Consider the following 23,403-nt stretch of genomic DNA (forward strand, 5'->3'; position numbering starts at 1 on the left):
CCCCAGGACTCTGTGCTAGAAAACTAGAAAAACCTAGTGCCAGAAAACGACTCATTTTTCTTAAGGGTTTCTCCTGAACTGTGTTCTCGTGTAGTCACTGAACTGATGGAAGGTAAGCTAGAGCAGAGTGACTCTTTCCAGAGGCAGCTGGCACAGTTCAGATGCTTTGTAAAATTCCAGGTCCAGCTGCTCGTTTTAGTACAGAGTGAGTTGCCCTCTGACCAGTTCTGTCTTTCTCAAATCGGCTGTGCAGGGAACTTGGATGACTAATTTAGATGAGATTTTACCAGAAGTTATTTTGTACAGATAAAGCCAAGTAATCTGAATCCCACCTTAGAAACTAAAGGTGACCAACCTTTAGTTGGCATCATGAGATCTGCATTTATTTACTTCAGTTAGGTACTTGATCAGTTTTCATGGCATAGCTACTTCTTAAACGTGGTAACTCAGCAATATTACTGATATGTGTATGCATAGGCACTGCAGGCATCCCTGTACATGCAAAATAGAAATATGAAAACAGTACCATTGTTCATGTACATAGGATGGCAGTATTCACCACAATTTATTTCATATTGGATTACAAACATCGAGCCATGGAAAAGATGTCAACTATTATACATCATCTGCTTTAAAGATCTTATTCTAGTGCTGTCATGTTTTGTAGGAAAACCATACTTCTCTATTATTCATCTGACATTTAAAGCTTTTTTTAAAAACATTTTTTCCTAGGTATATAAAGATTTAATCACAAAGGACAGGTTTGAAGAGGACTTTATTAAATCTGACAGCTGCCTTAATTGGACTGTGCGCAATTAATAAAAAAAATGATAATTGAGCATTCAACAAAGGATTGTTCACTGATGGTATTTTTTTTTTAATTTCTGCAATTTTACAGATCTACAGTTCTGCAAATACAATGTTTGAGACATTATTCTTCCTAGTCTACACCCACGATTCATGAGATTACTGCAGTTTGGAAAATGACCCATTATTTTTCCTAATAGAAGAGCCACAGGAACCACTGAAATACAAAGTTTTTTTCACCTAAAACTTAACATTTCCATACAAATATAGTAGAGGCTTTTATGCACATTCCCAATTGTGGGATCCAATAAAAAGTCTACTACTGAGGAAAGACAGTGCACTTTGTTGAGATCTCTGCTGCTGCTCTACAGAGGAGCTCAGCAGATCATTACTTCCCTATTGGAAGTATTTAAACTTTCCCATCAGACATACAAAAATAGCTTGGTTTAGACACTTTTTCTGTTACAACTTTAAATATCTCCTCTATTTTTAGCAGAGTGCACTGTGTGCTTTACCTTCAGGCTCATTAATGCATCTTTTGTAACTGTCTTATGTTTATATTCTTAATGGTACATGTAAATGGCACTAAAAGTACTGTTGTTTCCTAGAGAAATTCCCTAAAATTTCTCTGAAAAGGTGAATGCGATAGCTTATTGGGGTTTTGTCCTCATACTTACTACTGAGGTTAGTTTCTTCTTTAAGTCTTCATAAGATAGTCTTTTTTCTAGTTGAATCAAACTTGTCTTGGACGGTTCATTTCCTCCCAAATCAACTATAAAACATGCTGAAGAAGTACAGTATAAATAATTATTTTAATTCTCTTGCTGTTAGATGTTAACTGGCATCCCCAAGCTCAGTGGACTCTGCCAGTAACTTGCTCAGTCTGAGCTTTCTTCTCTTTTTTTCATATGGGACACTTCTGCTACTTCCACTGTTGTTGCTGAGAGAGCCATCTCCAAATGCTTTTGATTCTTTCACTTTGATTTAAGTAAGTCTTCCCATTCAACGGTGGACTCACTATTTTTAGGAATTGCTGGAAACATTGATTGCATTTTAGTCCGGAATTCTTTCATCTATAAAAGAGATTAAAAAATAAAAACTGTCAGCTGTTAAGAAGTAACAAATAAAGTAGTACCATGAAACCTGGGCTTATTCCACAAAATATGTCTGTGTGAGGTAAAGAAGCAGCAAAAAGGCCTTAAAAATTACAGTGAATTTAGACATAGCCTCTGATTATGCTGGTTCAACTAAGCGAAAAAAAAGGGTGAAGGGACCCACAACAATCCCCACTTCTAAGGCACTACACTGGGGTGCCTAATTTGGACCACTTGCCTGAATGATTCACTACCAGTATATGAACTATTATGTGTATGTGTGTATATATATATATATACACACATTTATTTTTTTTTGTTTGTTTGTAGGAAAATTACTTCAGTAGAAAGTGCCCATATTTCAGCTTCAGTGCCTTATTCTACACTTTCTATGGATAAAAGCGCCACTAGGTCTGTTCAAGAATTTTAAAGAAAGTTTAAAGAAAAAAATGTTCACCTCTGATAGTTTAGGTTTATCTAACAATATGGATATAGGTGACAAACGAAAATTTATATATTAGTAGGAATGAAAATAAGATTCACAACTACATGTAGGACCATGCTTTCCTTTCTTTGTTGGTAAATTAAAATGTCTGCTAGAGAAGAGAAAGATTGCTGGTTTTATAGTCTGTGTATCAACACATTAAAACCAATTACCAAATCTATATTTACGGCAATCATTTTATCACCAATATTTGATTCGATTGTCTTGGCAAGCCAAAACTGATATTTCTTTAAAAATCACTTGTATTTGAAGATACTATTTAGATTTAGTGGGTACCTCTCTTCCAATATTTTTATATGTAGTATATTTTTAAAGGATAGACATGGAAGAACAAAATCAGTACAAATCCTGTTAAATGAAGAGCAGGATGTGCAAGGGAAGATCTGAACTACTACTTCTAGGACACTCTACAGAATCTATGACATTCACGCACAGAAGACAGGATGTGTGGTATTAAAACACAGATGCAATGACCTCTTCAAGACAAAACGCTGTCTCAAGCTCTGTATCCCATGGAGGGGTTCCAAGAAATCTAGATATTCTAAATAGCCAAAGAGACACCTTCTCTAATACACCAAACTTTTGTGTGTTATGGGTCATCATTTTTTTCAACAAATACCTATGGGCATTTTCTATTCAAGCCCTTCTGTGTATGAATAATTCTAGCAGGCAATTGGTACTTGCTGGAACGCAATTATTCAAATTACAGCTGATACAATCAAAGAAACAGTTTACAAAGAAGTTTTAAAAATCTTTGCTAAGACAATAACTAATTATGATGAAGGAAAACATTTAAGATTCCACGTTTTTGTGTAAAAATGCCTAGGTACTGCTAATGAAATAAAAATATACTATATAAAGTAGGAGGAAAATTCAGAGCCAAATTATCTTTTTTGTTTTATCCTGTCTTTGTTCTTATGCAAAAAGTAAGCTGCTCTCTACTTTACATTTTATTTTGATCAGATAGCTGTTTCGATTCATTTATTGGTTTGTTGTTGTTTGTTGTTGTTGTTGTTGTTTTTCAATCTTGGCACTCAACACAGTAGTTACTAACCTAGTATCTTTGCTACTTAGTTAAAATTAAAAAGCTTTCACAGACAGGTAGTATTTACAAATATACTAAACACCAGTATCAGAGACGATGTAGAACAGTCAAAATTACATTACACAATTGCTGACAATTGAATACAAGTATTTACAGTATGAAATGCTTTAGGAACTTTGTTTTTCCCCAACCATATTTTCTAGTCTTCTGTAATTAAGTTATCTGAGTTTTCTGGTGTGTGGAAAGTATTTAACATATTTAACATTTTTTACTTCCTAGAGAGTGAACCAAGCTCTCTCATCTCACTCTAAGTATTATCTGGGTATTTGATAACATAGGAATAGTCAGATCCTAACCTGATCTGCCATGGCTCAGTTGGTAAAACTGGAAACAAACATTTTATACCAGCTAATGATCTGGTGTAATCTATTTCTTTTTTGTTGTTCTTGTTGCTTTTTTTTGGCTGCTTCTAAACTCTGATTTTTAATTTGTTTTTAGCCCCACAGGACACCTCTATTACTCTACTGACAACACAAGATACCAAAGGAAAATTAAAGCAATTACATAAGGCCTCCAAAAAAAAAGATGATGGGTAGGGAAGCCATTCAGTGAACTACAGTGCTGCCTCATTCTAACAGCTAACTCATAATTACAAATATGTCAAACCCTAACCCTTAAATGCACGAAGCAATCTTGTCTGGGAAATAAAATACTACAGGTCTATTCTGAAAGAAAAAAAAAAAAAAGGAAAAAAGTATTTAGAAAGCACTAAAACACTGCTAGCAACTGCAGATTTAAAAACGTGCAGATTTTTTCTCTCCCTTCAGAACGCTAATTTATGTTCTGCAGGTAAAAGCAACTCATTTTCTAGAAAAGCAATTTTCCTTTAACACATGGACAAAATTTGAACTGTTGAATGTCTTTTTTTTTTTTGAAGACCCCTTGAAAAATTTCCTCAGCCTTATCTCCTTAGATTCTAATGCTACTTATAAAACCGCTTTGCAAGTGAAGTCAGACTCTCATTGATCACTTCCTCTCTTGCAAGCATCTAAGTCCTTTTCCATGTACCCTACTATTTCTCTCCACAATAGTTTTTGAGTTTTTAAGAAATATATTGAGCAACGTGCCTAGTACTACTCATGGACTTTTATTTTCTCTCTATCCCTCCAGTACGAAACTGCACTACAGGACTTCATTAGGGCTTTGATTTGGACTTCTAAGGTATTTCCCCCTTCTCTTCTGTTCCACTAATATCACCTTTTCGGTTTCTTCCTCCATTTCCATGTTTGTGCTTGTTGCACAAACTCAATGTACTTGATCCTGGCTACAAATCCTGGCCACTGTCCTGCCTGCCCTCAGAGCTCCTCTACAGCTCACTTCCCACACTGCCTAAATGCACGGACACAACCAAAAACCAGCTTTTTTCTGATGGGTGGGACCAGCATATGCACACACAAACAACCAGGGAAACTGCAACCCAGAGTTCCTCTCCCTTCTCTCCCAGTGACAATGTTTGTCTGCTTATGAGCCCTCCTCGTACCAAATTTTAGGCTGTGACTTCTTTGAGTCAGAGACCATGATCTGAGTATGTTGGGCCTTGACTGGCATTTATATATACATATACTGCATTTAGTATAGGACCACATTTGGCCTTCAAAATAACTCACAACTTCAGAGGATCCTTTTAGTGAAGGAAAAAAATTTTCACTAGTGATATGAATTAGTTATCCTTCCATGAAATGGATTTCCTGGTATCTATTCAGCCTCCTACACTGTGGTGAGAGTCTTGTGAAAATGATAAATTTAGCTTTATATTCTATGAATACTGCACATTCTTGATGAGGAAATGCTGCAATTGTGAATCCATGTCTTGCCTTGCCTTTTTTTAGGTAGACATCCCATTTGGAAGGTCTCCTCTCCCTTCTCCGACCCAGAAATCTTCTCCTGTATTTTCTCCAGATTCCCAGATACGCATGCCACTGGTCTCAATTCAAAAAGCATTAATTTAATTAGCAAAGCTAATATGCTATCCACTAAACACTGGAATGTTTTGAAATAATTCACTGAAATGGCTGCCTCTTTATTATTGCCAGCCACACAGACCCTGGGGTACTCAGTTCAACTGTAATAATGTCTCTGATTAATAGCAGAGTAAACCGAGCACTAAAAGCTGAATGTATTCTACCTCCTTCTGCTGCCTTCAGGATCACAGGCCGCTCTCTCAAATCCTGCTTCTGCACCTAGTGGTACATGAACGATTTGTAGCACATTTCTTGATTTAACATTCCAGCATTCGCTTTTCCTGCAGGCAACTCTCTGAAGTCAATTTCATTCAAGCGATTTTTTTTATTTTTTTTTATCATAGATATTGCAAAGCTTGACGCTGTTTTTTCCTGCCAAATAAATTACAGTAACTGTTCCACCTCTGACTGTCAGGCTTCTTTCTAAAAGGGTATCATCTACCTTACTGCATTAAATAATCTGTAATAGCTACAGATCACTGTTATTTTCTTATCTTAACCTAATGATCCTGCCTCAGGTGGCAAAAATATGGGGACCTAAAAGCATCTTCCATTTAATAATGTCTTTTTAATGTACATCGTTGACAGAATGTCACACAAAAATTGGGATAGCACTATTACTGAGAGCACTTACGTGGCCGTTCGTATTAAAATGAATGGAAGAGGAGCTAAAAGAGTCTGTTTGAATCCTAGAATGAAAGTTTTATGAAGAAATGTTCTCTTTAATGTCTGACATTCATAATAGGCCAACCCAGATTCTAGGAATTATTAGCTTCCTATTTTAGTACTTATACCGGTAGGAACTGCTTACATTAGCTTCCAGGCGAAATGGGGTTAGATGCCCTGCACTGGAGTATCGGCTGGATACGGTGTGTCCGTGCCGCATGTTCTCATCAGCCACCTTCCACCTCACAAGGCATGAAGATGAGACAGGCTGCCCTGGATTTAAGAGCATCAGCGAGGATTGTTCTGGCCACCATTTTCCAAATCTTAAAAATAATTGCTGTCACCCTTGTTATCAAACGTTTACCAGAGCCTGCATACAGAAATAGCAAGTTATTTGCAGAGAACAGCAAGCACCGAGCCCTTACAGCACTCCAAGCGCAGGGCAGATAGCCCGCCAGCTGAAGGCGATTCCCCGACTGTCAAGGTAAAATGGAGCACTCGGTGCAGGGCAGCCTGTGCCTGCTCCCACGCTGACCTCTAAAGCAAGCATGGAAAACAGTGCTCTGATCCATATTCTTAGGTCTTACACTTCACTGGCAAAGGCATTCCCAGTGCTCCGACTACTCGGAATCTGTGTATCTTGTGAATGGGAAGCAAGCTGCTCTGCATCACAAACTGAGTACATAAAAAAAGGAGGTGGTTAGCTGTTTATTATCAATGGGCAAAACAGACATTAATTTATATACACCAGGACAGTAATCTTGTAAACCACAATCTTAAAAAGGCAACTCATTTTCTGGAAAAGCTCTCCTTAGCTTCAGAGATACATGAGTATACTTTAAATTTCTGTAAATCTCCCAGTTGATTTTTCTGAAATGAAAGGCCAAGAGCTTAGGTTTTTGTAGTATATGATATTTCAAATCTGATTATGTTAGTGTTTCATGCTCAAGCCCATTCCCATTGATTTCAGTGATGCTGCACCAGGCTTCAAAATAAAAATAATGGTACAAAGTTTGGGCTATACTGCAAAAGGCCTTCATGCCATGCAGGAAAATGGAGTGAAATATTTTTGAAATCACTGAGGACCTTGCCATTTATTTCTGTAGAATCTTACTTTCTAATCTGGGTGCCTGAAAAGAACATCCACGTGATTAGTCTATTATTGTGTATTACTCATTGCTCCTTAGTCACCCAGGGCAATTTGAAAAATTAATGTAATCTAAAATTTAAAATAGTTAAATATCTAAATGTATAAAGCATGTTGGTTAATGGACCCAAAGCATCAGGATGAGCATCCCCACTGTATAAGCTCTTGTGTGCTGTAATTTGGATTTCTGAATTAAATGAAAAACAGGAATTGTCTGCAAGCAGGTAGTTCCTGAAAAGGGTAACCTGAGTAATTTTTTTCCTCTTTACGTCCAGGAATTCACAGCATGCATCAGCCACAAGTGAGATTCATGGCTGAGAAAAGAGCCAGCACAAAAATAAAGCCCTGTTCTTAAGTGGCGCATAAGCCCCGATGCCTGAAGCAGCGCTGAACTGCATGCAGCCAACCCACCAGAGCTCCTGTTGCACAAAGATGGGGACGACTGGGTGCTTTCAGTCCAGCACAGCAGCCTGGCTCCTAGAGCACAGCAGCACATGGTGAGCACAGCCATCCTGCCACGCTTCATGGAGCACAGGAAGACCCCACGGTACCGAGATGTAGCTCGAGGAATTCACACCAGACAGATAAGCTTTTATTCAGACTTCAGTTTTACATGTGTAGTTTGCACTACGTGCAGCCAAGAAGCGTGTTGATCCACCTGCACGCTTCCAGAGACCTGGAACTGCTCCACAGAGGCAATTTCAGACCAAAGGCTGAACGCTGCTGTATTCTATCTGCCTTCCTAACACGTTGTTGGCAGCTGACAGCGACGAGTCTCTTCCAAGACACAGTAAAAGAATTCCTCGAGAGAGCTACTGCTACAGCCTTCCTATATTCTTAAAATACTTCCTTACAGCTGTCCCTGCTGATAATGCAGATGTAGCAGCTTTCCAGGAAGAAAATGATGGTCTTACTCCTTGAATAAGCATTCCGCTCTATCAAGTACACAGTGAAGTTCACAGGTTCCTTGTTTTTAATTTTTACTTCTTGTGCAAAATGCTAGCAGTACATATGTGTGGAGGCAAGTCCTCCCCTCACCAAACTAATTAGGCAATACAAGCAGTACAGAAAAACTGTGTATAAACAGGAGGAAGTGCTAACTTGTACTAGTACTCCATCTTCTTTCAAAAATTTGGAATTTAAGTATTGAGGAAGTAAAATGATGTCAAAAAAAAGGGCAAATTTGAATTATTTTGAGTTCTGTGATCAAGAAATAGGAAAGAAAAGATTTTATGTGCAATCAAACATAAGCGTGGTAAGGAATAGAAAAGTAGTGAATAGGTGGGGATTAAATACAAGGAAAATTAAAAACTAATAGTAAAAAAACATCTAGGAATGACACTATGATGATTCTAGAATGATTCTAGGAGATACAATGCTTTTATGACGGCATTTCTTTTATATATTTTATCCTTTATATTTTCTATATTTTCTATTATATATATGTTTTATATTATATAGCAGCATATGCTATTTATGAAATAGCATATAAATGTAAGCCTCTGCAGTATGTCTATACTTGGTTGCGATCCGTAGGTAGTAGTACTGTTTATGGACGCTAAACCCAGTAATCTGTGAATTTTTCTCTATGTTCTCATTTCATTTTTGAAAATCATCCACCCTTAAACCCAATATTCTTTTGTATTTATATTGTACCTATGAATATAGTCTCACAGAAATTATATCAAGTATCTCCCAAAATAGCTGAGGGGATGCTAATAGTGTTATACTTAAAATGATGATTTAGAGGCTAGGTTTCCTCTAGAGAAAAGCAGCCCGCCTAGGAATTGTCCCTACCAACAAAACCATGGCAAGCCTATATTCTCCGTATCATTTTTAATTGTTTTAGATGTCTCTACACAGCTGTGCAATTGTGTTAGGCTGTTAATATTTTAAAGGTTAAGATCAGTGAAAAAGAGGATATTTCATTAGGAGTCACCATAAAAATGATAAACTAATATTTTGTAACTATATTAGTCACAAATTACTAGGCAATTCTGCTCAGTATTTTCCCAGCTTTCCACAGAACAGATATATAAGCAACAAGACACGATCTCACAAACCTACGGATGAATCATCCCAACCCTTCTCCTATGGGAGAACAAATGCTTTTATTTCTGAGGAAATAAAACCTAATTTACAGAGGGCATGGGGAGCAAAAGGGCTCTTAAAGCACAATCTATCTTGTTTGTTAATTGTTGAATGCCTCAGCGTGCAAGTGCTGAAGCATTGTTCTGCTTTAAAAAAAAAAAAAAAGGTTCATAATTGCTGGTATGTAAAAAAAATAATAATACCAACAGGCATTCAGAGGCATGTTTTAGTATTTGTCAAGTATTCTGTAGCTGCAAGTATTTAATTAAAAACAAAACCCTGCTTATTTAAAATAAAGGTTTACAAGTTAACTGTAACTTCTAGAAAACTGTGAAACATTTGTCCATGTTATTTGGTACTGCTGACAAATGGCAGCCATATTGTAAGGAAACTGCAATTCAACTTAATGTGATTATCACCATCAGTTATTCCTGTAAAATAAGCACACCGAATGCAATACAGGGATAAATTTAAACAATGTACTGATGACTGTCAGCTACAGGGGAATCAGAGTACGCAACTCCTCTAAAGTCAGAGAGTTGAGGACTAAGAAGAATAAAGAAAGCACTTGGGGACAGAGGGATGAGTCTAAAAGGTCTTTTTCAAAAAACAAGGAATCATTTATTTCACAAAAGTAGACCCTGCCCATTTCATTCACCAAATAAAGCAAGACAACACCATGGTGTGCACCCTGCTTGTACAGACTTAACAAATGCTATGTTTCTGCCTTTAAAAAGACGTGTTTAAGCAGCAGGGAAGGCAGGAGACACACCAGATAAATCACTCAAACTGTATTAGCTGCAGCAAGTCTGCTCTGCATTAGCCTTTTAATTTAGATTTTACAATTTTACTATAACTTCAGCTTAATTAAAGTGTTTAATATGAAGTAATATTACAGAAATAAAACAATAGATTTTGGGCCTCATTCAGAGACAAAACATATTTTTTTCTCCAAGTTTCCAGGACTATGCTGTGACCACCGATTTTACCACGTATTTTAACAGTACACTCACAGACATGGTTTGCGTTGCTGCAAATGGACTATGCCATGTGCCTTCATGGATGGAGCTGAGATCACAACTGTTTCAATCCACAATTTTTAGACAATTTATGATTAGAAAATGATTTATAAAAGAGTACGTGCCATTTCCTTTTTGATCAGTTATTTCTCACCTCTGATAACCCTATGATTTTAGATACTGGAAGGTTTTATTTCAGCACAACACGTAACTACACAAGCCTACCGTAATAATACATGATGACCTGAGATCTAAGACCAGTCTGTCCCTGAAAGAGACGGTGCAACCCATGGGATACGGGACATACCCGTGCCATGGGACAAGGCTAGAGTCAGTCCACATTTTAAAAATCCTCTAGATATGGTTGTAGGTGTCCCCGGACCCAAACTGCTTCACTGACCCAGTGCTGTTGTTTGATGATACTTGCTAATACAGAGCTGTTAGGCCCTGGGATAATCGAAGGTGGACCTACTTTAAAATATTTTCCTAGGAAATTGTGGGAAGCAAGTTAAAAAAGTCATTTTAACTGTTAATGACAGCTGGATAATTTCTGCACAGCGTACAATGTAAAAATAGATAACCATAAGCTCCTACGTTCTGAAAATTAAGATTTCTTTTTCACGTTAATGAAAAACAGAATTTAAACCATTTTCAAACCAAGTCCTCACTGACCCATCACTTCTCAGTTTAGGGATAACAGTTCACAGGAATTTATGAGCGTTTATTACTTACCAGCATATTCTAGAATTACAATGGTGATAACTGCAGTCAGGGGATATTAACAACCCATCCTGAGACAGCATAAAATCTTTTATATCCCTTACCAAGATACAAAGATCAGTTGCTCACTGTCACTCCTGGATTTTCATGCTAGCATAAAATCAGTAGGCTGTACAGCTATGGGGAAGCACCCTTAACAATAAAGCCATTTAAGAGCTGGAAGTAGGCATCGTCACAGCACTGTTTTAAGAACCAATAAACCACAAAGATTAAATAAAAACTTAGTATGGCCAAAGCTGGAGCATCATCCTAGCGTCCAGAACAGATCTTAGCAATGACTGCTCCGTGCCTGCTTCTCCAGCAAGAGCAGGCTGCATCAGAAGGCGTAAGGACAAAGCATTTTCACGGCACTGCAGTTTCAGTTTCCTTCCACAACACGAACTGCTGAGTACTCGCAATGCTGCTTCAGAACCACAGACGGAGATTAATTACAGCAATTATAACTTATCAAGGAAATACCGTGCCGGTTTGTTCTTGTCGTTCCATCTCTGACTTCGTAAGTGATGACAAGATAATTTAAACAGGCACAAAGCTTACAGTCATACATATCTTTATCAATCACCCTGTCCCGTTGATAATTGATGCTCACAGGGACCACATCCCAGAACATTAAAAATCACAGTATTTTGGCAGTGATACCAAGTGAAAAGCGCTCTTCTGGGTTCTAACCAGTGGCAACAGCATTTGCCACTAGGGTAATACTTGTTTGAGAAAACGGGTCACTATAAGGCAATTAAAAACACTCATTCAATAAGCGTGAAAAATAAAACTGGCTTATTCCTAAAGACATTGAATGTACTGACGTTCTCTCCTGCCGCCAGCAGATGTAGCTGCAGTGCAAGACAGACAAACTATACACATACATCCTCAAGTCCCCGGGCACCTGTGTGCAGGGGGGGCCCGCAGCCCCTGCCCTCCTCCTGCACACCAGCGCCTGTGGGGAATCTGCTTTGCCCAGGAGGTAATAACAGACAGGCACTTGACAGATAGGAATTATAATACAGACTTTTTTTTAGTTTCTTAAAAAAAAAAAAAAATTGTACCAGCCTCATTGCTGGTTTTAGTTTTGTTTTGCCAGGTGAGTGGAAGGTGCTTACCACTTCTTTCTATGGGCACAAATATGATCAAAATGGATTAACGGCAAGCACACTGATTACAACAATTGATGGACACCAGTTAAGTAGCCCACCACTACAAACCAGCGCATGGCTAAAGTGAGCAGTGTTCAAAGCACACAGAGCACATCGTTTGCTGCACTTCTCCACCTTTACCGCCCAGCTTTGCTTCTCCTTTAAAGTCAGAGCAAGCTCTGGTGTGCATGAACTTCAGCAGTTTATGTGGATGATCAGTTAGGGGGAAAGCTGCCCAATAGTGTTGCTGGCCAGACAGCTACTGCTTTGAGATCTCCAACCCACCACACCTGATTTCCCACTGTGGCTTCTTGTGCTTTACTCCCTGAGATGGTATTAGGCATTACACCACAGAGCAGCTCGGTTTTACTTGACTCAGAACTCCCCTCCAAACCGTACGTGAAAGTCAGTCCTTTATTCGCTGAGGTCCCACCCAGACACTCACAAGGACAGAGTTGACAACGAATTTGAGAACGCACTGGAGTTAATGCATTTTTATGTGTGACAGACGCAGCTTCTTTTTTGCTATACGAAACATCTGTAGTGTTTACAATTAGAATTTTATTATGCTTAACAACTTAATATTGAAACACTATATGAGCTGTCATAATACTGTTACCAGTATTACCAGTAGCTCTTAAACAAATGAAGTTGGTGCCCAGCTGAGAGAGGCTAGCAGCAGGGCCAGATCACTAATTAGCAGGTCCCAAAGGCAGCTGGTTGCTGTTAAAGGCAGTAAGGTGAAGGGGCAGGGCAGCAAGCTCTTCTTCTCTTTGTCTAGCTGCCAAAAGTTTAGTTATTAAGATCTCACAGGTTCCTGGCATCAAAATGAATCAAGCTTTCCCTAAGGTCATGTATAATACAGCGCTTTCAGAGGCTAAAGTCTGCTTTGAAGTCATAGCTTTCAAATCTATATGCATCGTGCTTAGCTTGGAATTGTAATTTCAATTTCTACAGGTACTTTGGAACCTGCAACTGTTACTGTGCAAGTCAACTCACAGCAGTCAATTACACTGAAGCCATAAGATGTTTTCATTCAGGTAAGCCTGTAAGATCCTCTTTTCAAAATGTTGAACTGAAATTAAAATTTGAAATGTGGAGCTTAGTGTAAAATCAGAAATGTCTTCTGTGGTCTGAAAAGTTAATGTGTAAAGAAACTTTATTTCACTAAGCGATAACCCCAGTAAATAGTTCATGCAACTTTAACTTGATTTATTTTTGTGGTTATCTGACAATTATTAGATACAACGAATGCATTTAATATGGGTCCCTAAAAGTTAGTATTGTAACTGACCAATCACTGGTATATTGTCTCTGCTTACGTGACAGCAATGAAGAATTTTCAAATGTATCGTGTTACCCCCATGAAATATCTTTCATGAGTCAATATTACTGATTGTTATGTTAAAGCAGCATGCAAAAAGTGTCAACAACAATCAAAAATGACTTATTCTAGAAATATTCTTAATGCTAAAGAACATCTTTTCTTTGGTCAGAGTACTTCATTTTTAATCAAACAGACAAAAGGCAAAACAGGATAAAGAATGACGTGCCAGCCAATTTACAAATGCCAATTGTTGTTTTTTAGTACTATCATACAGGTTTCTTTCCTGCAGCTGGAATTTAAGTCTATAATGAAAGCAATAAATGTGTCATAAGCAGGGAGACAGCTGTTCAAAATCACATGTGGTCACAGGGTCTTGACAGAAATCTGCTTCCTTCAGAGTCTGCAGTTCTAACTGTGCCATGTTGTAAAACGTAAGCAGCCTACAACAGGCACTTGCAGTAGCTTTTTAAGAGTTGCCCCCATCTCCTTTCAACACTAACACAACACAGAATATAAATAAGGAACGACTCTTTGACGAGGAATGTTCAACAAGCTGCTAAAAGGCCATGCACTGTGCTGCATGCTTAAGACCCGAGAGCCACTGCTGTCAGGAAGCTCCCTGTCAGACTGTGACATGTCCTGGGACTTGGCCATCTCAAGTTTATGCAGTTGTTCCTTGTCATACAGTCTCAAGGAAAGTGGCCTCACAAGAAAAGAAAGCAACTGTGGGTCCAGGTCAGCATTTCTCAAAGAAAATAAAAATTAAGCTTACTGACCAAAAGTAAACAGAAACTGCTGACTAGAGTCATATTTTGCTATCCTTTGGCAGGACCAGAAGTACTCTAACAGAATTAATCCTCTTGGATGATGATATACTGACAGGAAATTGAGTGGACTGCTGTAGCCCAGCATGCAGAGAGTATAAATTGGTATTCCCACTCTTCTTACCCCTTTTCTGCTATTCCACTATAGCTTGACAAGGACTTGAGTATAAACAAAATGCATTGTAGCTGCATGCTGTGTCCTGCTATGCTTTGTTGTGTTCTGCCTGCATTTAATGGCTCTTAGTGAGATTCAACACTGGAGACCAAGGAAGATGTGGTTGTATGTCGGGACCCAAATGGTAACCCACAAGATTCATTGGCAGAGTGGACAAGTGAGAACTTGAATAAAGCCATTAATGAGCATCAGGATGAAGTAATATCTTGCTTCTTTTAGCGTCTGGAGAGCATGAGATGCTTTGCTGAATATAGAATTAATTTGTCACAGAAAGTAGAGGAAGTCTATTCATTCCTACCCCTTAGGAGGATGTAGACAGTTCTGCCAAACAGCTGCAGGGGAACTCTTCAGTCATGGGCTCGTTACTAGGGGCAAACCAAAATGCTTACATGAACTCTAGTGTTCACACTCAACGCTGTGAAACACTGGAACATAAGCACTTTGCTAAAGATAGCCTTGGCCCCTTGAGACATACAGATGCTTCCCGAGTTTCTTTGCCTTGACATGGCATGTCATGGAATAGCGCTCTGTTACACATCTTCTGCCCCTTTGCCCCTTACAGGAACACACTAGAAAGAAAGCTGTCTTCCTTGCAGTTTTTATGTCCCTCGTGTCCTGATGCAGAAAATGGACCTTGAACAAATAAACAGGCAGCTCTAAAGATAGGACTCGGGGGTAGCCTTCAATTCAGTAAGCAAAGGATACAGAAAGCTTGCAGCTACTATTTTAGTCCCTGAAGTAGAACACTGACTCTTTTCTGAAGAATCTGAAACATCTGTGTAAATAAACATAAACAGGACAAAACTGTTCTTTCCCCCAGATTGTCTCTTCCCACAACATCCCACTTAGGGAAGATGCAAGAATGACTTTCCAGACTGCAGAGCCCTCAGGTTAGTCACTCTGTATCTGGGGAATGAAGGGGTGCTGCCAGGCTGTAGTAGTACAGAGATGCCACCCCAAGATGACTGATTCTAGGAAAATATGGTATTTGAGAGGATCATGCTTGGTACTCACACTGTGAACACCCAGAGCCTTCCAGATGGCAAAACTTAGCAATCCAACTCCACACCACGCATAGAGTGAGCCCCATCCTAGGGCTCGTAAGGCCAACGATGAACCACTCTCTGGTAATGCAGCTGTGGCAGTAATACCCTAGAAGCAAAAACAGAGTGATCAAGACAAATTGAACAATAATTGGTTTAAAAAAAAAAAACTAAAACATAGTGCTCTATAATTTTTCCTGTCCTGCTAGCTGTGGTAGTGTGGCCACAAACTTGTTATGGAGGCCAGCAGGCCCAAAGAGACACACAAGTAGGTGTATAAGCTGCTTTCCCACCAAGAACAGCTTTTATGGCTGCCAGGAGCATATGGAGATGATTTCTGTTACCCAGAAACATCTAAGCGAACTGTTTCATGGGCACAGGAATCTGACAGTAATCCCACCACTCAAAATACAAAATTGGATCAGGATCAAAACCCTGAAGTGGATCACAAGCCCTTATGCCAGAAATGTCAGAACACAATCACTTTACAAAACTGATTTTGGTACTTTTTACTGGGGGAGGGGAGGGGGAGTATGAGTAGCTCAAGGCCTTCAGTCCATTATGTCTTTATCTGCACTCCTGAAGTAGCAAATTAGAAAACTGGATGAGCCTACGTAGCTTTCAGTTTGAGGCAGAATGTAACTGTGACTGAAAGACTAATTTTGAGGGGCTGCAATTCTGCAGGAGCTCTACAAACTGTTTAGGAAATTTTTGGAAAGAATAAGCAGCAACATTAAACACTATCCCCTGCAGAGTTCACTAAGTGGCAACAAAGATAATGCTGTTCAGTGTTCATACTTCTGTTTTTCTCAGAAATAAGAGTGGGTGTTTTTAAGATTCTGCTCCTTGAGAGTCTTCCATGAGATGTGTCCTGAAAACCCAAAAACACTTGGGGATGTCATCTCAGGCCAAGAAGAATGGAGCCTCAACCACGACTGCATCCCAACCACGATGAAACCTTCTCTGTCACAGCACATCAGGGCACAGTGCAGCTATGAAGTGCACGAACGCGCGCTGGCTTACATCAATCAATTCACACTGCGTGTGTGCTGCTAGCCGGCCGTTCTCGGATCACAATGCCCATTTCTCTCTACTTATGGGCTGCAGGAGAGCTTCAATCTGTGTAGCCTATAGCAGCAGTAGGACATAATCCTCTCACTCCTAGTGGTAAATGTCAGTAAAAGGGTTTGGGTTTTCTTTTTTTTTCCCCTCACAAGGATTACTGTTCAATTTTTCACACAGAAACATAGATTTAAGAAGATAACAACAAAAGGCTGGCATCTGTGGTCCTCACACAACTGAATAGTCCTACTTATTTACTGGGTATTAAAAAAAAAAAAAAATTATTTCTCAGAGGTAAACTAATGAGAGTACAGGCATACAAATATATATACAAAAATGAAAACTCTTTAGTAGTCTAAAATACAGAAAAGTGAAATTAACTTGTGGGAAGATTGTAAACTAAATGAGGGGAAATTTAGTTTAGATGTCAGGAGGAAATCTTTCACTCGGAGGGCGGTGAGGCACTGGGAGAGGTTGGCCAGGGAAGCTGTGGATGCCCCATCCCTGGAGGTGCTCAAGGCCAGGCTGGATGGGGCTTTGGGCAACCTGGTCTGGTGGGAGGTGTCCCTGCCCATGGCAGGGGGTTGGAACTGGGTGGGCTTTGAGGTCCCTTCCAACCTGAGCCATTCTAGGAAAGATCTAAAATAATTTTCTTCTAAAATATGCCAAAGAACTGCACTTTTCTGTTTATCACAAAAAGTAGGAAAAAATCTTCTGTGTTCTCTATAAGACTTTTTTTTAAATTGTTCTTTGATGTAATTCAGCACATGAACAGTGCTTATCAGTGTGGTATTTGATCAGTGAAGAAGCATGTTTTTTTTTCCTCTTGGCTTTGTATTTATCAAAATGTTAAAATGATCCTGAGATAGTGCTCAGTACTAACGCTTGTCCTTTGGATTTAGCTCTAGGCAGTTACCCAAGGACATGTACACACTTGCAAAGGGCACAAGCAAAATCTACCTTGATCCTTATTCATCCTGATTTGGACATCCCAAAAGTGGAAGCTGATAACAAAAGTGTGCTCTGTAAGCATGTGTATATACATACACATATGTGCATAGACACAAACACCGAAGATCTCTAGTTACACCATTAAACCACGTCCTATTATTTCCTTATCACAGCTAATGAACTTTCGTATCTCTTTCAGTAGAGATTGTATTGAGTAGATCTAAAAATGTTGATGATTATTTCTGACATTTTCCTGCCTCAAGAGTCTAAACATATACAACATGTAAAAGAATTTCTCCCCCTTGGAAGATGGAAAAAGAATGGACAAAAATATCCTCTACACAGAATCTTTAAATAGAAGTCATTATGTGTGAAAATTGCTGGCAAAAAAACTCGAATGCTATTTAAATGCTTGATTGTCCCAGAAAAAATAAGTGCTATGTACAAACAGTTGATTTGGTTTTACTGACAGCAGTCAAACAGTGTTTGGTCAAAAGGTGATTCCTCAGTGTTATTAAATATAAAGATCTCTGTAAACACCAAAATTTGTCATATGATTATCAGATACTGTGTTCAGAGCATCAAGAATCCTAATTAATGAAATGCTAAAAAAAAAAAAAATAAGATGACGAGTAAACTAGTATGATATCATGGGGGAAAAAGGCATCACCAACAAAAGAACATTTTTAAGAAAACAGTTTTATTCATAAACCTGTTATTCTACGCACAGATTGTCTCTTCATTACTGCTCCTACACTGAAAAAAAAATATAACTCTTTGATTTAAAAAGCAGGTATTAACCAGTACCAAAATATGTGCTCCACACTGTTTTTTTTTTTGTTTGTTTGTTTGTTTTTGTTTTCCTGGAAGATACAAGCAGGAAATAGGAGAACAAGAAATGACTTTTTTTTTTTCAGACACAGGCCTCAATCCTGTAAACATTCTCTTGTGTATATGAATGTATCTGAAAGGAAGTAGCGCTTAAAACGAATGGTAAGTTGAACTGCTTTGGTTGACTGTATTCAGTGTGTTCGCTGCTTTATATGACCTAACCTATTGTAAAATTCATTGTAAAAACACCTGACTAAATGCTGGTAAAATTGGATGCTTCTCATAGGGAGTCTGCTGCATTTGACCATTTAATTTTAACACACATCCCAAAACATAATTTCTTAACTGAAGGCCTCTGCAGTTGTTTACAAAACAGGATTATGTAGTCTCATTTTTAAGTAAATATGGGGCTCTGGTTCTACAGTTTCTTATGATACTTAGTTAAGTCCACTGCCGTGGAGGAGGTACAATAAGTTCAATTTCAGCTTTATCGCTTGCTAGTAATATCGATGCTGTTCTGCAAGACTAGGGTCTCATACTGTTGCTGCCTCAAAATATGAAAGCAATCATGAAATCATGATGCAGTGATGCTACAACTCCTCCATTAAATTGCTCCCATCAAACTATTTAAATTGGTCCCAGACCACATTACACTTGCTTCTTGTATGCTGTCGTTTCACTGGCACAAAAGGTAGCACAAACCAGCAAAGATGCTGAAAGAATAGGTCTTTTATTTCTTTCCAACATTAATCCTGGGATGGTTGCGTTACTTCTTTGAACAGCACTGCTGGCTTATGTTTGCCTGAAGTACCTGCCAAGCTACAGCCTCACCTTATATGGAAAAAATACTGTTTAAGCATTAAGCATCTAATAAGGATGCAATCATCTTTAGTTATTCATAGTTACACTTTTATTATTATACGTAATGTGTTATTAAAAATAATAGGCAATGACCTGCAGTAACTACATTTAAGTAAGAATGCTACTGCAAAACTTAACTTCTTCAGTAACAAAACCTCAGAGAGCCTCTATAGACATTCTCAAAGTCTCGTCTTCCCTTTTGAAATTGCTCACCTACAAGTACCTTGACAAAATATATCACCTTCTTTCTACACTCCACAGTATTAAAGTTGAGGGACCCAGGAATCATGTATTTTTTTCCTAGCAAACTGTTGAAATTACTTTGCACAGATAGTAGCAGGTACTGGTTTTCAGTAAAAATTTAAATGGTATGTATCATTTGGAGCCACTTCCAGCAGACGTATTTTTGGATGTCAATGTAATGTCACTCTTGATAAATCACAGTGCTAACAGGACAGGTCTGACAGCCAAGAATATGCAATATCTGGAAAAATGCAATGTCCAAGATAAAGGACTTTAAAAAAAAAAAAGTTAAAAAAGAGAGAAAACTTCTTTATTGTAATACGTTCTTATAACCTGTGGAACAACCTCTCATAGTGTTTTATTTTTTCATATTATGTATTCCGCATCTTATAGGCTTTCTGCCTCTTCATTCCACCGCTACTCCATAGTTTCCTCTCTTCCCAATTCATGATAGCACCACAGGACTGCATGGTAAGTTGGATCGCTGAGGCTCGTGACTGAAGGATGTTCACATCACAGGATAAAAATAGATCATCAATTACATTGCATTGTATAGCAGTAGTATGATTAAAGCTAACAGTGTAAGCTTAATGTTGTTTTATTTCAACTAATCTCAAGTACTAAAGTATTTAGCAGCGCCAACTCTGAATCGATTTTTTTAAACTAATCCTACTCCTATTGACTCAATTTAAAGTCTAGTGCCCTTACCATCAACTTTGGACAGCCAAATTCTACATGTATCAACATTTTTATAAAGCACTTTTTTGCATTTTTTTTCTGTGTATCACAACTCGAAAACAGTTTAAAAGGAACAAACCTTACTGAACCAGTTTGGATTCTTCTTTTTTGTCATGGCAAGTGTGGTGCCAAAACCTGCTATCATTCCTGCTGTTGCAACAGTACCTAGAAAAATTCCACCTGCCAAGAAAAGTTTAAGAAATTAAGGTTTTGTTTTCTAGGGTGAAAAAAAGTAAAACCTGTTTTGAAAATAACAACTGAAAAAGGAGAATGTCAGCACATGCTGAAGGGAAAGGACGTTGTCCAAATTATTTACATTAACTCAGTACAGCAAGTAGGACAGAATTATTTTGAAATAGAGCACTTTGAAAATGAATAGCAAGCCTTTATTTGCAAAACAGGGAATGCAGAAGTCTTTCAAATCCCAGGATGCCTTTTCACAGTACTTCCAAATTTCCACTGCTTCCTCAGCAGCCTCTCTCACTCCAGAGCCAAGCTACTAAAATCATCTTGCTCTATGACCATGCTTTACCCTTCCCCTAAAGGAAGATGTATGTAGTTCTCCTGCTGCACCATTCGATACTTCGAAGAGACATCTGAGGAATCCGTGAGTACCTCAGAAAACCATTCTGTAAGCAACACCACTTCTTTGGTTTTGTCCATTTTCTGTTCTAATGCTCTTTTTCAAAATAATAAGAAGGCATGAGCTTTCCCAAGATACAAAGCGCCCCTCACTTTCAGTTCTTCAGTGTTTCCAAAGTTACTTGGGGTCCCTTGATCCCTCTGCTTTTTGCATCAGAAAGGCATGTGTAGCCATAACCAGATCACTTTTAAGAAAAAGATGCACTACAAAGCCTGGATGCAGTGTACAAAAGCATCTGGTTCATATTAAAATCCTCTCTATAGGGGGCTATAAGTTCATCCTTTGTGACCCCTGATATCCAGCCTGTGCTGGGTAAAAAATTAAACAGACGTCAGGTTTAAAAAAAAAAAATGACCTGAATAGAAAGCAAGAAGCAAAACATTCTTATGTTAGGTCCCACATGTTAAAAATGAACCCTATTTTAATTAACCTATTAAAAATCACTCTATTACTGTGATGGAACAGTTTGCTGTAGTCATGTCAATGAAGCACGTGAAGTACCTCAGCCAGTGTCAGCACACGGGACGCCCCGCGCGTTTTACACTTCAGGGTCTAATAACCAGCAACCTTTTCCTGATTTCGGAAACAACCACCGGTTTTTAATTAACTCCTGCCCTCAGCAGAGGAGGAGGAGCTCCACGCGTGCCCTGCCGGGCTGGAGCCGGGGCCTCCCCTCAGCGCCCCCGGGGCGGCGGGAGCGAGACCCCGGCCCGGCGGAGCCGGAGCTGCACCGGGGGCGCCCCCTCTGGTCCTCGGCGGGCTCTGGTCCTCGGCCGGGGCCAGCCCGGGCCGGCTCCTTCTCGCCACCGATCCCCGCCTGAGCGCGGCGGCCCCGCACCTTTGATGAGGAAGAGCTCGTCCTGGGCGGCCGCGGAGCTCCCGGCGCCCCGGGGCAGGGCCGGCCCCAGCCCCGCGTCCAGCGGAGCCGCCGCGGCGCTCTGTGGGGCGTCCCCCATGGCCCGGGAGGAGGCGGTGGCGGCGGCTAACCCGGAAGGGAAGGCAGCGGGGCAGGGACAGGCAGCCGCCCTTCCTCCTCTTCCTCCTCCTCCTCCTCCTCCTCCTCCATCTCGGCTGCGACGCCGCCACCGGGGTGTGCAGTCTTTAGGGGGTTCTAATTTCATTTTTTTGCCCGTCACGCAGGGCTAAAGTCGCCAAAGCCTGTCTTAAAACCAGCCTTTTCTGTTGTCCTCCTAAGGGTTTTTGTGTGTGGGCAGGGAGGCAGCCGAGCGCAGCCCCCACGGGTGTTTCCTCCCCGGCTTCCCTCAGTGCACTTCCCCGTGAGCCTCCGGAGTTTGTACCCAAGCGGCTCATTGCGGGGGATTGGGTTGCTAGGCGAAAAATCGAATATTTTGGGAAATTTCCTGGTCGCCGTGCTTGTGAAAGGCAACCCAGAGCCTGTCCTGACAGGGCGTGTGCTGCGCCGGCTGCACGGCGTTTGTGCATCAAGAAGCAGCTGTGAGAGAAACAGGAGCTCTCTCTCTGTATATATATATATATTTATATATATATAAAATAATTACTTTTTATTGTATCTCAAGGCAGAAGTGTATATGGTTATATAAAGTATTTAGACGTTATTAGTGTGAATAAAACTGAAACAACAGCATGCATACATTTCGAGTGTAAATTGTGCCCAAATCACCACTATATTTGCAAGGAGAATCATTGAACTGTCGAGATAATGACCTCTTTTTTTGTCCTTGATGATAAAATCCTGGGTTTTCTTCTCAGGATAGTTTTTTGAGTTCGCATCAATCAACGCATCACTTTCTTTCAAATCTCCAGGACAAGGGAGAAAGAGATGAGAAAAGGAATAATGATGTTAGTTAATCTTGAACAATGCCAAGAATCCATCTTTACGAGAGTCAGATAAGATCTGTCTCTATTAATCATTCACAAAGACTTAAAGTAGGGCATAAAACCCATGAAATCCACTCTGTCTTGCTGAGTAACTTAAAATTCCTAGTGTTATAAAATAAATTGTCTTGCTTTAAAAAAAAATGTTCAGCAGAATTGTGTCCATTTAGGTTGCAATATTAATGTCTTCTTGCTCTCCTTTGAAATATAATTTACACAGGAATAATTACTCTATTCCTTCTCAGTCACTGTTAGGGTACACATGTGAACAGACTGGTTTACATATAGCTACTCAGAATTAACCAATTATCTTTTCTAAGATTCAGTTATCTTTCTCTAAAAACAGACACATTTTGTTTGAAATATTGATTTTTATGATTCTGGTATCAAATAATCAAATCTTCGTAAAATGAGGGTATGAAAATCTATATGCAAATAGGGTTATATAGGTGATGGTAGAATTGAAAAATGCATTATTTTTTACTAATTTAATTTGACTACAAGTCTGAATTTAGACAACATCAGCAAATGACAATTGCCAGA

General features: G+C 39.3%; 1 protein-coding gene across 2 annotated transcripts; it reads right to left on the minus strand.

Annotated features, from left to right (window-relative positions):
* Positions 1–758: 758 nt before the first annotated feature.
* On the minus strand, positions 759–22,018 carry TMEM242 (transmembrane protein 242). 2 transcript variants are annotated; one of them, XM_048080757.2, is made up of 4 exons: positions 21,842–22,018; positions 20,440–20,540; positions 15,646–15,783; positions 759–1,880 (listed from the first exon to the last, which is right to left on the minus strand). In XM_048080757.2, the coding sequence occupies exons 1-4, from the start codon at positions 21,957–21,959 to the stop codon at positions 1,782–1,784; spliced, it is 456 nt and encodes a 151-aa protein (XP_047936714.2). In that variant the 5' UTR covers positions 21,960–22,018; the 3' UTR covers positions 759–1,781. The 2 variants fall into 2 exon arrangements, with proteins under 2 accessions (XP_047936714.2, XP_047936713.2); XM_048080756.2 differs by lacking the exon at positions 759–1,880 and adding an exon at positions 15,012–15,264.
* Between the last annotated feature and the right edge of the window lie 1,385 nt (positions 22,019–23,403).

The sequence above is a fragment of the Anser cygnoides genome, chromosome 3 (genome assembly GCF_040182565.1).
Source record: "Anser cygnoides isolate HZ-2024a breed goose chromosome 3, Taihu_goose_T2T_genome, whole genome shotgun sequence".
Taxonomy (NCBI): domain Eukaryota; kingdom Metazoa; phylum Chordata; class Aves; order Anseriformes; family Anatidae; genus Anser; species Anser cygnoides.